Here is a 13,713-nt window from a genome sequence, read left to right on the forward strand (position 1 = left end):
TTCCTTTAAACGGCCAATTAAAAGATTTACAACTTGCAACGATTTTATTAATTCAAGTCTACCACAAACATTTATGACAACATATAATGATCATATATGGTTCCAAACGACATTATGTGATCCCGAGATGTATCTCCTAAAATCTCAAGCTATTTTGACACCGGGCCCCGAAACCTTCAAAATTTCTAAAATAGCATGGATATTAGCCTTTAATTATGGAATTTTTTGACTTTTTCGCACGGAAATAAAAATTACCGAAATGTTTACCATGGTCCCTAATACCCTCCGGGAGTCCAAATGGATGGGTGGAACTATCCAATTTACCTTTAAAAAACCAATTTACCGGTTTCAACTTACACCAATTTCACTAATTCAAGTCTACCACGGACATTTATTCCACCATATAATGTTCATGTATGGTTCCAAACGACATTATATGACTCTGAGGTGTATCTTCTAAAATCTCAACCATTTTCGACACCGGACCCCGAAACCTCCAAAATTTCCCAAAAAAACGTGGATATTAGCATTCAATTTTGGAATATTTTGACTTTTTTTTCGCTCGAAAATAAAAATTGACGAAATATTTACCATGGTTTCTAATACCCTTTAGGAGTCCAATTGGATGGGTGGAACCATCCAATTTGCCTAAAAACAACCAATTTACCGATTTACAACATGCACCGATTTTATTAATTCAAGCTTACCACAAACATTTATGACAACATATAATGATCTTATATGGTTTCAAACGGTGAAACGACATTATATGACCCCAAGATGTATCTCTTAAAATATAATGCCATTTCGACCCCTATCCCCGAAACCTCCAAAATTTGTCAAAAAGCGTGGATATTAACCTTTATTTTTGGAATTTTATTGACTTTTTTCCGCCCAGAAATAAATTTTGCCGAAATGTTTACCATGGTCCCTAATACCCTTTGGGAGTCTAATTGGGTGGGAGGAACCATCCAATTTGCCTTTAAACGGCCAATTAAAAGATTTACAACTTGCAACGATTTTATTAATTCAAGCCTACCACAAAAATTTATGACAACATATAATGATCATATATAATTCCAAACGGAATTATATGATCCCGAGATATATCTCCTAAAATCTCAAGCTATTTTGACACCGAGCCTCGAAATCTTCAAAATTTATAAAAAAGCATGGGCTTCAATTTTGGAATTTTTTAAACTTTTTTTCGCACAGAAATAAAAATTGTCGAAATGTTTACCATGGTCCCTAATACCCTCCGGGTGTCCAAATGGATGGGTTGAACTACCCAATTTTTCTTTAAACGACCAATTTACCGGTTTTCAACTTTTACCAATTTCACTAATTCAAGTTTACCACGGACATTTATGACACCATATAATGTTCATATATGGTTCCAAACGACATTATATGACTCTAAGGTTTATCATCTAAAATCTCAATCCTTTTCGACACCGGACCATGAAACCTCCAAAATTTCCAAAAAAAGCGTGGATTAGCCTTCAATTTTGGAATTTTTTGACTTTTGTTTTCGCTCGAAAATAAAAATGGACAAAATGTTTACGATGGTCCCTAATACCCTTTAGGAGTCCAATTGGATGGGAGGAACCATCCAATTTGCCTTAAAACAACCAATTTACCGATTTACAACATGCACCGATTTTATTAATTCAAGCTTACCACAAACATTTATGACAACATATAATGATCTTATATGGTTTCAAACGGTGAAACGACATTATATGAACCCAAGATGTATCTTCTAAAATATAAAGCCATTTCGACTCCTATCCCCGGAACCTCCAAAATTTGTCAAAAAACGTGGATATTAACATTCATTTTTGGAATTTTATTGACTTTTTTCCGTCCAGAAATAAATTTTGCCGAAATGTTTACCATGGTCCCTAATACCCTTTGGGAGTCCAATTGGGTGGGTGGAACCATCCAATTTGCCTTTAAACAGCCAATTTAAAGATTTACAACTTGCAATGATTTTATTAATTCAAGCCTACCACAAACATTTAAGACAACATATAATGATCATATATGGTTCCAAACGGCATTATATGAACCCGAGATGTATCTCCTAAAATCTCAAACTATTTTGACAACGGGCCCCGAAACCTTCAAAATTTCTAAAAAAGTATGGATATTAGTCTTTAATTTTGGAATTTTTTTTACTCTTTTTTGCACGGAAATAAAAATTGCCGAAATGTTTACCAGGGTCCCTAATATCCTTCGGGAGTCCAAATGGATGGGTGGAACTATCCAATTTGCCTTTAAAAAACCAATTTACCGGTTTTCAACTTACATCAATTTCACTAATTCAGGTCGACCACGGACATTTATGACATCATATAATGTTCATATACGGTTCCCAACAACATTATATGACTCTGTGGTGTATCCCCTAAAATCTCAAGCCTTTTCGACACTGGACCCTGAAACCTCCAAAATTTCCAAAAAAAGCGTGGATATGCCTTCAATTTTGGAATTTTTTGACTTTTTTTTCGCTCGAAAATAAAAATTGACGAAATGTTTACCATGATCCCTTATACCCTTTAGGAGTCCAATTGGATGGGTGGAACCATCCAGTTTGCCTTAAAACAACCAATTTACCGATTTACAACATGCACCGATTTTATTAATTCTAGCTTACCACAAACATTTATGACAACATATAATGATCTTGTATGGTTTCAAACTGTGAAACGACATTATATGACCCCAAGATGTATCTCCTAAAATATAAAGTCATTTTGACCCCGAGCCCCAAAACCTCCAAAATTTGTCAAAAAGCGTGGATATTAGCCTTCATTTTTGGAATTTTATTGACTTTTTTCCGCCCATAAATAAATAATTCAATAGTCCCTAATACCCTCCAAGAGTCCAATTGGGTGAGTGGAACCATCCAATTTGCCTTTAAACGACCAATTTACCGGTTTAAAACTTGCACCGATTTCATTAACTCCAGTCTACCACGAACATTTATGATAACATATGATGATCATTTATGGTTCCAAACGGCATTATATGACCCCGATATGTGTCCCCTAAAATTTCATTTCTTTTCGACACCCGACCCCAAAACCTTTAAAATTTCTAAAAAAGCATGGATATTAGCTTTTAATTTTGGAATTTTATTGACTTTTTTCGCACGGAAATAAAAATTTCCGAAATATTTACCATGTGATATGTCTATTTTATATAGTATTTTACCCTCGTCCCTCGGTCATGATTAGTAGTGTTTTTGGCCCTTTAGGGCCACTTTTATTACTAATATGTGTTTTCTAGTGTTTTCGTAGTTTTGGTTAAGTTTTGCAGGGAATTGCACCTTTGGAGTATTTTCCCGGGATTTTTTATGAAGCGACTACGAGCATTGGAGGAGCACGACCATTTTCGGAGCCCGAGGCAATTGGACCATGTATTCGAGACCCGAGAGGAAATATGGATTGGGCCGAGAAATCTAGCCCAAATCGAAGTCCAAACCTCCAAGATGAAGCCGGGCCCGATCGGGCGAGCTGCGCTCATGCCAGCTGCCGAGGAGATGCGCGCCCGATCGGGTGAGCGTAGGCTCGATCGGGCGCAGCACTGAAGGATAGGCATAGAAAAAAAGGGCGGGCCCGATCGGGCGCGTGTTTTGTTAGAACCTGATTAAGCTTTGTTTAATTCGTGTTTTAGGGGAGATATTTATATTCGTTTTGTACGGATAATTAATGACTTTTTTCTCTTAGACTTTCTCTCTCTACTTAGTATTTCTCTCTCTCTAGAATTCTCTCTAAACTCTTATACTTAATTCCTTCATTAATTCCAGATTTGTTTTGGTACAATTTCTTCCCTTTCTAATTTCAGCTATTTTAATTGTTTTCTTGTTTATGTTTTTAACTGTTTATTTGATTGGATTAGTTATGATGATTAGTGAGTAGTTTAATTCTAGGGTTCATGGGGATCCATAATTAAAATGAAGGGATAGTTTGTTATTATTGATTGTCGGTATTGCATGATAATTTCCTATTGAATTGTTTTAATTCTTTGCAATTAGATTATGAATCGAGCAGATGTAATTTGATTGTGAATGTTTAGCAATATTGAATTGATGAATCGAGCAAATGTTGATTTAATATTAAAGGCTATTTTTAATAGGAACTTAGGTCTAATAAATTGCGAGAGCCTGTTAGATCCATGTTGGTTAATAAATTGCGAGAGCCTGTTAATCATGTTATTGATGCATTGTTAATTATTGATTGCTTCGTTCTATCCCGGAATATTAATTATTGGTGAACCTGCGACCCTAGATTTCCTTATTATTGATTCTTTTCTCCCTAAATTCACCCTTCGCAGTATAGAAATCATATTTAAAATATTGGTTACTTGGATAATATAGATTATATTAATTAATTAGAATTAAAAAGACTTGTTTCCCTGTGGAGATCGACCCTACTTCCCTATCTACTTTAGTTAGAGAATTTAGGAATTATTTTTTATTAGGGGATACGACTTTACCCTGTCACCATGATCCTAATAACCCCCGGGAGTCCATTTGGGTGGGTGGAACCATCCAATTTGCCTTTAAACGATCAATTTACTGGTTTATAACTTGCACCGATTTCATTAACTCAAGCGCACCACGAACTTTTATGAAAACAAATGATGATCACATATGGGTCCAAACGGCATTATATATGACCCCAAGATTTATTCCCTAGAATTTAAATACTTTTAGACACCGGGCTATGAAGAATACAAATTTCTAAAAAATTGTGGATATTCGCCTTCAATATTTGAATTTTTTGACTTTTTCGCCCTATAATAAAAATTGCCGAAATGTTTACCATGATCCATAATACCCTCCCGGATTCCAATTGGGTAGGTGGAACCATCCAATTTGCTTTGAAACGACCAATTTACCGATTTATAACTTGCACCGATTTCAGTAATTTAAGCATACCACGAACATTTATGACAACATATAATAATCATATATGAATCCAAACGGCATTATATTACCCCAAGATGTATCCCCTAAAAGCTAAAGAATTTTCGACAAAGGGCACCGAAACCTCCAAAATTTCTCACAAAACGTGCATATTTTAGCGTTCAATTTTGGATATTTTTTTACTTTTTTCGCCCAGAAATAAAAAAAATGATGAAATATTTTCCATGGTTAAAAATACCCTCCGAGAATCCCATTGGGTGGGTGGAACCATCTCATTTGCCTTTAAACGACAAAGTTATCTATTTACAACTTGCACCGATTTCATTAACTCAAGCCTACCACGAAAATTTATGACAACATGTAATAATCATATATGGTTCCAAAAGGAATTATATGACACCAAGATGTATTCCCTAGAATTTCAAGACTTTACGATACCGAGTCCCTAAACCTTCAAAATTTCGTAAAATGCGTGGATATTAGTCTACAATTTTGGAATTTTTTGACTTTTTTCGCTCGGAAATAATAATTGCCAAAATATTAACCATGGACCTTACTACCCTCCGGGAGTCTAATTGGCTGGGTGGAACTATCCAATTTGCTTTTAAACGACCAATTTAATGGTTTATAGCTTGCACCGATTTTATTAATTCAAGCCTAGCACGAACATTTATGACAACATATAATGATCATATAAGGTTCCAAACGACATTATATGACCCCGAGATGTATTCCCTAGAATTTCAAAACTTTTAGACTCCGGGCCCCGAAGGCTCCAAATTTCTCAAAAAGCGTGTATATTCGCCTTTAATTTTTGTATTTTTGACTTTTTTCGCCCGATAATAAAAATTGACGAAATGTTTACCATGAACCATAATACCCTCCTGGATTCCAATTGGGTAGGTGGAACCATCCAATTTGCCTTTAAACGACCAATTTACCGATTTACTACTTGCACCGATTTCATAAACTCAAGCCTACCAAGAACATTTATGATAACATATGATAATCATATATAGTTCCAAACGGAATTATGTGACACCAAGATGTATACCTTGGAATTTCAAGACTTTACGACACCGAGTTTCGAAACCTTTAAAATTTCGCAAAATGCGTGGATATTAGTCTTCAATTTTGGAAATTTTTGACTTTTTTCGCTCGGAAATAAAAATTGTCAAAATGTTTACCATGGTCCCTAATACCCTCTAGGAGTCCAATTTTCTGGGTGGAACCATCCCATTTGCTTTTAAACGACCAATTTATCGATTTACAATTTGCACCGATTTCATTAACTTAAGCCTACCACGATCATTTATGACAACACATAATGATCATATATGGTTCCAAACGGCATTATATGACCCCGAGATTTATCCCCTAAAATCTCAATGATTTTCGACACCGAGCCTCGAAACTTTCAAAATTTCTTAAATAGCATGGATATTAGCCTTAAATTTTTTAATTTAATGAATTTTTTTTCGCCTGTAAATAAAAATTGCCGAAATGTTTACTATGGTCCCTAATACCCTCCGCGAGTCTAATTAGGTAGGTGGGTAGAACCATCCAATTTGCCTTTAATTAGTGAATTTACCGGTTTACAACTTGCACCGAATTCATTATTAACTCAAGCCTACCACGAACATTTATGTCAACATATAATAATCATTTATGGTTTAAAAAAACATTATATAACCCCAAGATGTACCCCCTAAAATCTCAAATTTTTCATCACCGAGTCCCGAAACCTAGAAAATTTCCCAAAAAAACGTGGATATTATCCTTCAATTTTGGAATTTTTCGACTTATTTTCGCCCGAAAATAAAAAAAATTCCGAAATTTTTATCATGGTCCTTAATACACTCCAGGCGTCCTATTGGGTGGTGAAACTATCCGATTTACCTTTAAATGGCCAATTTACCGGTTTACAACATGCGCTGATTTCAACTTAAGCCTACCACGAACATTAATGATAACTGACAGGGTAAAGTCGTATCCCCAAATCAAAAGTAAATACCTAATTCCTCTAACTAAAGTAGATAGGGAAGTAGGGTCGATCTCCACAGGGAAACAAGTCTTTCTATTCCTAATTAACTAAAATAATCTAGATTATGAAGTAACCAATATTTATATTTGAATAAGAAACTAAACTACGAAAATTGAGAATATGGAGAAAACAATATATAAAAGGATCTAGGGCATAGGTTCACCAATAAATAATACTCCAGGGTAAAACATAATAATCAAATCATCAATGCATAAATTAATCAGATTATAAAGGACTTTCGCTACGTATTATAATCACACAATTAATTTACCGGTATTAAATCTCATCTTTCGAATCTCGACCTAACCATTTATAAATTAACCTGCCTATTGAAACTAGACCTAAACATCAATTCTCATCTGTCGAATCTCGAATCAATATTGTTAAACTCATGCATAAAAGATCTGCGCAAATCTAGTCACAGAGCATTAAACCAATCAATAGGAAATTAATCTAGCATTGATAATTAACAACAATAAATTACCCCTTCATATTATTTATAGATCCCCATAAACCCTAGAAATAAAACTACTCACACATAATTAAAACTAAATTTATCAAGACAATTAGAGGAGACATGATCAAAGAAAGAGAATAAATTACTGAAATCAAACCAAGAGTTATATAGAGAGAAAATAATACTAAGAGTTTAAGAGGAGAGAGAAAAGAGTTAGAGAGAGAAAGTCTCAGAAAAATTAAGAAAGAGTAAAAAGAAGGTAAAGAAGTTACTAAATTCGTTCTACGGAGAAGTATTTATACTCCGTAAGAATCCTAAACTAAAACAAACTTAAACGACGCTAATCGTCTCCTAACAATAACACGCGCCCGAACGGGCGCGCCTTCGGGCGCCAGCTTTTTTGGCCGGGCGGCTCTCTTGGGCCACTATTTGGACTACGATTGGGCTCCAATTCTTCGGACCAATCTGGGTTTCCTCTTCGGGTCTTGAATACTCGATCCAAATGCCCTGGTATCACACATACCAAGCCCTTAATCACCGGTTCGATGGCTCTAACCGGCCCTGGGCTATAAAATCTGGTCGTGTTTCTCCAATGTTCGTGATTGCTCCAAAATATCTCGGGAAAATACTCCAAAAGTATAAATCCCTGCAAAAGTCAACCAAATCTACGAAAACACTAGAAAACACCAATTAGTAATAAAAGTGGCTCTAAAGAGCCAAAAACACTACTAACTATGACCAAGGGACGGGGGTAAATTACTATATAAAATAGACACATCAATAACATATATGATAATATATGGTTTCAAACGGAATTATATGACCCCGAGATGTATTCCCTTGAATTATAATACCTTTCGACACCGGATCTCAAAACCTCCAAAATTTCACAAAATGCGTGGATACTAGACTTCAATTTTGGAATTTTTTTTACTTCTATTTTCCCAGAAATAATAATTGTCGTAATATTTACAATGGTCCTAATATCCTTCGGGAGTACACTTGGTTGGGTGGAACCATCCAATTTGCCTTTAAACGTGGATATTAGCTTTTAATTTTGGAGTATTTGGACTTTTTTTTTGCCTAGAAATAATAATTGCCAAAACGTTTACCATGGTCACTTACACCCTTCGGGAGTCCAATTGGGTGGGTGGAACCATCCAATTTGACTTTAAACGACCAATTTAATTACCGATTTGAATTTTTTTTATTTTTTTCGCCCGAAAATAAAAATTGCCAAAGTGTTTACCATGGTCCCTAATATCCTCCGGGAGTCCAATTGGATAGGTGGAATCATCCAATTAGCCTTAAACGACCAATTTACTGGTTTACAACTTGTAACGATTTCATTAATTCAAGCCTACCACGAATATTTATGATAGAAAATAATGATCATATATGGTTCCAAACGGCATTATATAATCCCAAGATTTATCCCATAGAATTTCAAGACTTTTCGACACTGGACCCAGAAACCTGGAAAATTTCTCAAAAAACGTGGATATTAGCCTTTAATTTTGGAATTATTTGATTTTTTTAGCCTGGGAATAAAAATTGACTAAATGTTTACCATGATCCCTAATACCTTTCGGGAGTCCAATTGGGTGTGCGGAACCAATTGATTTGCTTTTAAACGGCCAATTTATCGGTTTACAACGGCCAATTTAATTAACTTGCACCGAACCCGACTTGAACCGAAATTGATCCAAACCCGTTTTAACCCGTCAAAACCCAAATTTAACCTCACTTGTTACTAACCTGACCTGAATTCAACCCGACCCGTTCCTAACCCGACCCGAATTTAGTCCAACCTATTACAAACCCGATTTAGACCACCTTATTATTGTTGATCGAAACATTTTGTCTTGGGAGACCAAGTTTGTCCAGACCAGCAAAAGAAAGGAACATAATCCTCAAATTTAAGAGTTAAATATAGTATATGTTTGTTGTATGGTCAAAGGAGATAATTATCTTCCTAAATTATAAACTATAGTTCCCTAGTATATAGCCATATATATTATAGTCAAAGGAAATAATTAGCTTGATAAAAATGATAATTATATTATTATAGTTAGTTAAAACCGAATATGACTTGACTTGGAAATGACCCGACCTGATTGTAACATGCAAATTATTGACTTTAACATAACCCGACTTGAATCTGAGAATGACCCGACTTGAAAATGATTCAACTTGATTATAACCCACAAATTATTGACTTAAACCCGAGAATGACCCGACTTGAAATTGACCCAACCTAATTATAATCCGCAAATTATTGACTTGAACCGAACCCAAATCAAACCCGAGAATGACCCAGCCTGATTCTAACCTGCAAATTATTGACGTGAACCGAACCCGAGAATTACCCTCACCCGTGAAAACTCGAATTAAATCCGACCTATTGTTCACCCAACCTAAATGTAACCTGACCTAAACCCGACCCAAACCCGATAAGAAGTATGACCTGACGTGACCCGACTCAAGCATGACCCAACCCAAACCCGACCTGCATAGGTTATGGAATTAATCTGAAATGACCTGACCCGAGTTAACCCAACCCACTCTTACCCGACCCGTTTACCCGAATTGACAGCTCTACTATTTTTAGCCAAAAGAAGTCAAAGTGACTTATATGGATGGCGCCCGTAATTAACATGTGTCAATTGAAAAGAAACATAGAAATACTATGTTAAGTTAGGGAAAAAAAGGTATAAAAATAAACTAGATTGACGTTTGGCTTAAAAATTACTCTCACGTGTAAAATACATCCTCTTAAATTACAATGAATTTGCCCAACAAGAATTTCACAATCTATATTTGTAAAACATAGGGTCTGTTCAGCTCAGCTCCAATCAGATCAGTTCAGTTCCTAATTTCCTTCTCTCATAAAATATTCAATTCAGCTTATATGAACGATGGAGCATTTCTGTTGTCTCAAAAAGAGGTTCTTGTATAGACTTGTGCTATGTTCTTGTATATTGTATTACCTCCTTTTATTAGACACTTTTTTTTTTTTATTACATATGCTTGCTAACACACTATTTGAACGATTAATATCTCTAACTATTGATATTGTAAAATTATTATAAAAAAAAAAGATATTAATGAAATATAGATTAAGAAGATTTAAATTAGATCCCACATGACAATATTTTTTATCTTAGCTATAAATTACAAAAGTAGTCAATATAAAATTTGTAACTAGTGCAAAAGTGAAATGGTGTTAATTAAAAAAAAATGTATATATTAAAGTTTTTTTTTTTTGTCAATTTTTTCAAATTTTGACCATATAAGTTAAATAAGAACAATACTTTGGGACGGATGAAGATCCTTTTTGTTCATAATATTGTAGTTTTAAAAAGTGATAATATGATAATACTTAATCCCCATTATTTAGTTTTTGAAAAATATAATAAGTAAATATAAAGTCTTATAACACAGATGCGCTCGTGGCCTAATGGATAAGGCATTTGACTTCTAATCAAAGGATTGTGGGTTCGAGTCCCACCGAGCGTGCTATATATTAATTTTTTTTTTAACCTAAATATTAAATTATTAACCTAATACAAGTACTTAATATGTTTATAGTCTATCTATAATACTTTGTTTTATCTTTCTAACTACACGGATGTTTTATCTTTTCTAACTACACGGACTCGATGAGACTTCTTTTATAGTACATCGCTAACAATATTTTTAATTTTCTATATAACTTAGAAGTATGACACTTTAAAAATGATGTTTTTTGTAGACGCTCCTAAGTAGTACATTGCTATAAAGAATGCTATATGTAATGCAAATCCGAGTTCTAAGCATAAACAATCATGGAGTTACAAGTAAAGCACATGACCTTGCACGAGGCCAAACATGTATGCGTTGCCTAGAAGCTTAGTCTGGTGCCAATTTCAGAAAACCTCAGCCTAAGCAAGAATTGGTGCATACCCAATTGACCACCTCACCGCCCCTCTTAATGTGGGCATCATACCAATGCCTAATATATCTTTCATTCCCGCATTTAGACCACTCCAACCTCTTTCTACTCACCTTGTTGACCCAAACAATTATTATTTCATTCATAATTAATTAAGTGCTTATTACTCCTAATTTCCTGTAAATCATCAACTAATATTGACCAATACTGTATATCATAACACACTAAACGAGGGAATTGAAGATGCTCATCATAATCTATATGTATTGAGATTATAATTAAAACCAGCAACGGAACCAATCTCTTACATTAGCACGGGCACAAACTAGTTAATCCGTAAAGCCAAAACAGAGCGGTAACTAAGGAGAAGCAAGAATTAAACAAGAGAGGGTCCGCAACTGGGCATTCATTATTCCCAGCTGTCCCTTCCCATGTGACTCCTCCCCTCCCCTCATTACATTTCATCCTTTCATAACTTCTCACTTATCACTTCCAACCTCACTCACTCTCTTTCTCTCTCCTCCAAACCCCCCAAAAAACCCCAAAAATGTCGTCATCTTCCTCAAAACTCCTCCTAATTTTTTCTCTCCTCTTCATAATCTCCTACATTACACTCCATGTAGAAGCTCAGATCCACGACATTGGATTCGACTGGGCTTCTTCTTCCGCAATGTCGTCGGCAATGATGTATTCATCAGGAGGAGAAGAGCTCGACCTCGATCTCGAAGTTGATCTTGATGATGTTGATGTTGAAAGTAGGAGATCTCTTTATTGGAAGAGGAAGGTGTACTATATATCATATGGTGCACTCTCAGCGAATCGCGTCCCTTGTCCACCTCGCTCTGGTAGGTCTTACTACACTCACAACTGCTTCGCTGCTCATGGCCCTGCTAATCCTTACTCTCGTGGTTGCTCTTGCATCACTCGCTGCCGCCGTTAATTAATTCGTCATTAAGATTATTAAGTACTTGATCATTATGATGATTTTGTGTTTATTTTAATTAATTATAAATTAGGGGTTTAATTTGTTTGTTTAATGCTTATGGTTTATTTGGAAAGGTTGTGTCCTTTTCTTTTTATCTCTGGTCGTAAAGTCTCTTTCGTGTGATTATTGTTGTAAGTGTTGAGCTGGGTGTGGGGTCCTCATTTTACTGGTTGAGGATTGGCTGAAAAAGTTGTATTAATACTTGTATTATTATTTCACAAGTATGGTTGAAAAGAAGAGAAAAAAAAATAGTAGTACTAAGCATTGTAATAATGTTGTGTAAACTTTTGTGTTACATTTTGATGGAATAATGTCAATCTTATCCGGTGAGTAGATTACTCATCTATTGTATTATCGGACAACTAGACCTTTTAATAGAGCAAAAGGGAGGGTATCGGAGTTTTGGAATAGAAGTTTACAATAATGTACAGTAGAATAAAGTATGCAATTGGATGTAATCTAATGGGTTCTATTGATTAATTTATGTTATGGAGTACTACGTATCAGATTGTGGTATCAATGTATCACGCGGACTTTTATAATGACGGTGCTTAATTAATTGCATTAACAAAGAGAGTGAAGATTCTTATTGGAATACTCCATCATTAGAGGATTACTAGTGTAAGATTGAATTTTAAAGCACCGATTTGAACACAGAGAAATACAAAAGGTCATAATTATAATACTTGAATCACGTTATTGAAAATTTTGCATAATGTGTGTGATTCCTTTAGGCATTATAAAAGGTTGATAGGAAAGCCAAAAGAGATCAACAAATAGTTTACAATAATACGATCCAGAGGTAGTATTTTGTATTTGATGACTTGAATTGAAAGGAGTTTGCATTATTCGAATATCAATTGATGATTGTACTCCTTTTGTCTTGCTAAAATTGCCCCGTTTGACAATAGATAAAAACAGGCATTGAAAAAACTTAGAAAATCTATTGATATCGAATACTAATCAGGTTGGACAAAACCTCCACAAGTAGGCTTGAGCTTGAAAGTCAACTTACTAATCAAATTATTCAAACCTAACATGGGTTTGGAATGGTCCAATGGATCAATTATATAGTCATGCCTAGACCTGGTTATTGGGTGGGTCTGGTCAGGGTCGGTTGCGGGTCAGGGTCAAAGAGGGTCACATTTTACAGGGTCAATATAGGGTCGGGCCAACGCGGGTCGCTGGTCAATAATGGGCAGGCCTACAAGATATCAATTAAAATAAATATTGGATAAAGCCATTATTAAATACATATGAATACAAATTAATCTATACAATTATTTTTACATTATGTATTTTCTGTATCAACTAAATTGGAAAAAACATGTTGGCCCTATATTGACCCTACCCAATA

The 13,713-nt window shown here is 35.0% G+C and overlaps 1 protein-coding gene and 1 non-coding gene across 2 annotated transcripts; both read left to right on the top strand.

Moving 5' to 3' along the window:
• The first annotated feature begins 10,883 nt into the window (after positions 1-10,883).
• On the top strand, positions 10,884-10,956 carry TRNAR-UCU. The gene has a single exon. It is a non-coding gene; the product is annotated as a tRNA-Arg (tRNA).
• An 802-nt stretch (positions 10,957-11,758) lies between these two features.
• On the top strand, positions 11,759-12,715 carry LOC110682312 (protein RALF-like 34). Its single transcript, XM_021858625.1, has one exon. It carries the CDS (start codon positions 11,919-11,921, stop codon positions 12,309-12,311), a length of 393 nt encoding a protein of 130 aa, XP_021714317.1. The 5' UTR covers positions 11,759-11,918; the 3' UTR covers positions 12,312-12,715.
• Positions 12,716-13,713: the final 998 nt, after the last annotated feature.

This window comes from Chenopodium quinoa, unplaced genomic scaffold (genome assembly GCF_001683475.1).
Source record: "Chenopodium quinoa cultivar QQ74 unplaced genomic scaffold, ASM168347v1, whole genome shotgun sequence".
NCBI lineage: Eukaryota > Viridiplantae > Streptophyta > Magnoliopsida > Caryophyllales > Amaranthaceae > Chenopodium > Chenopodium quinoa.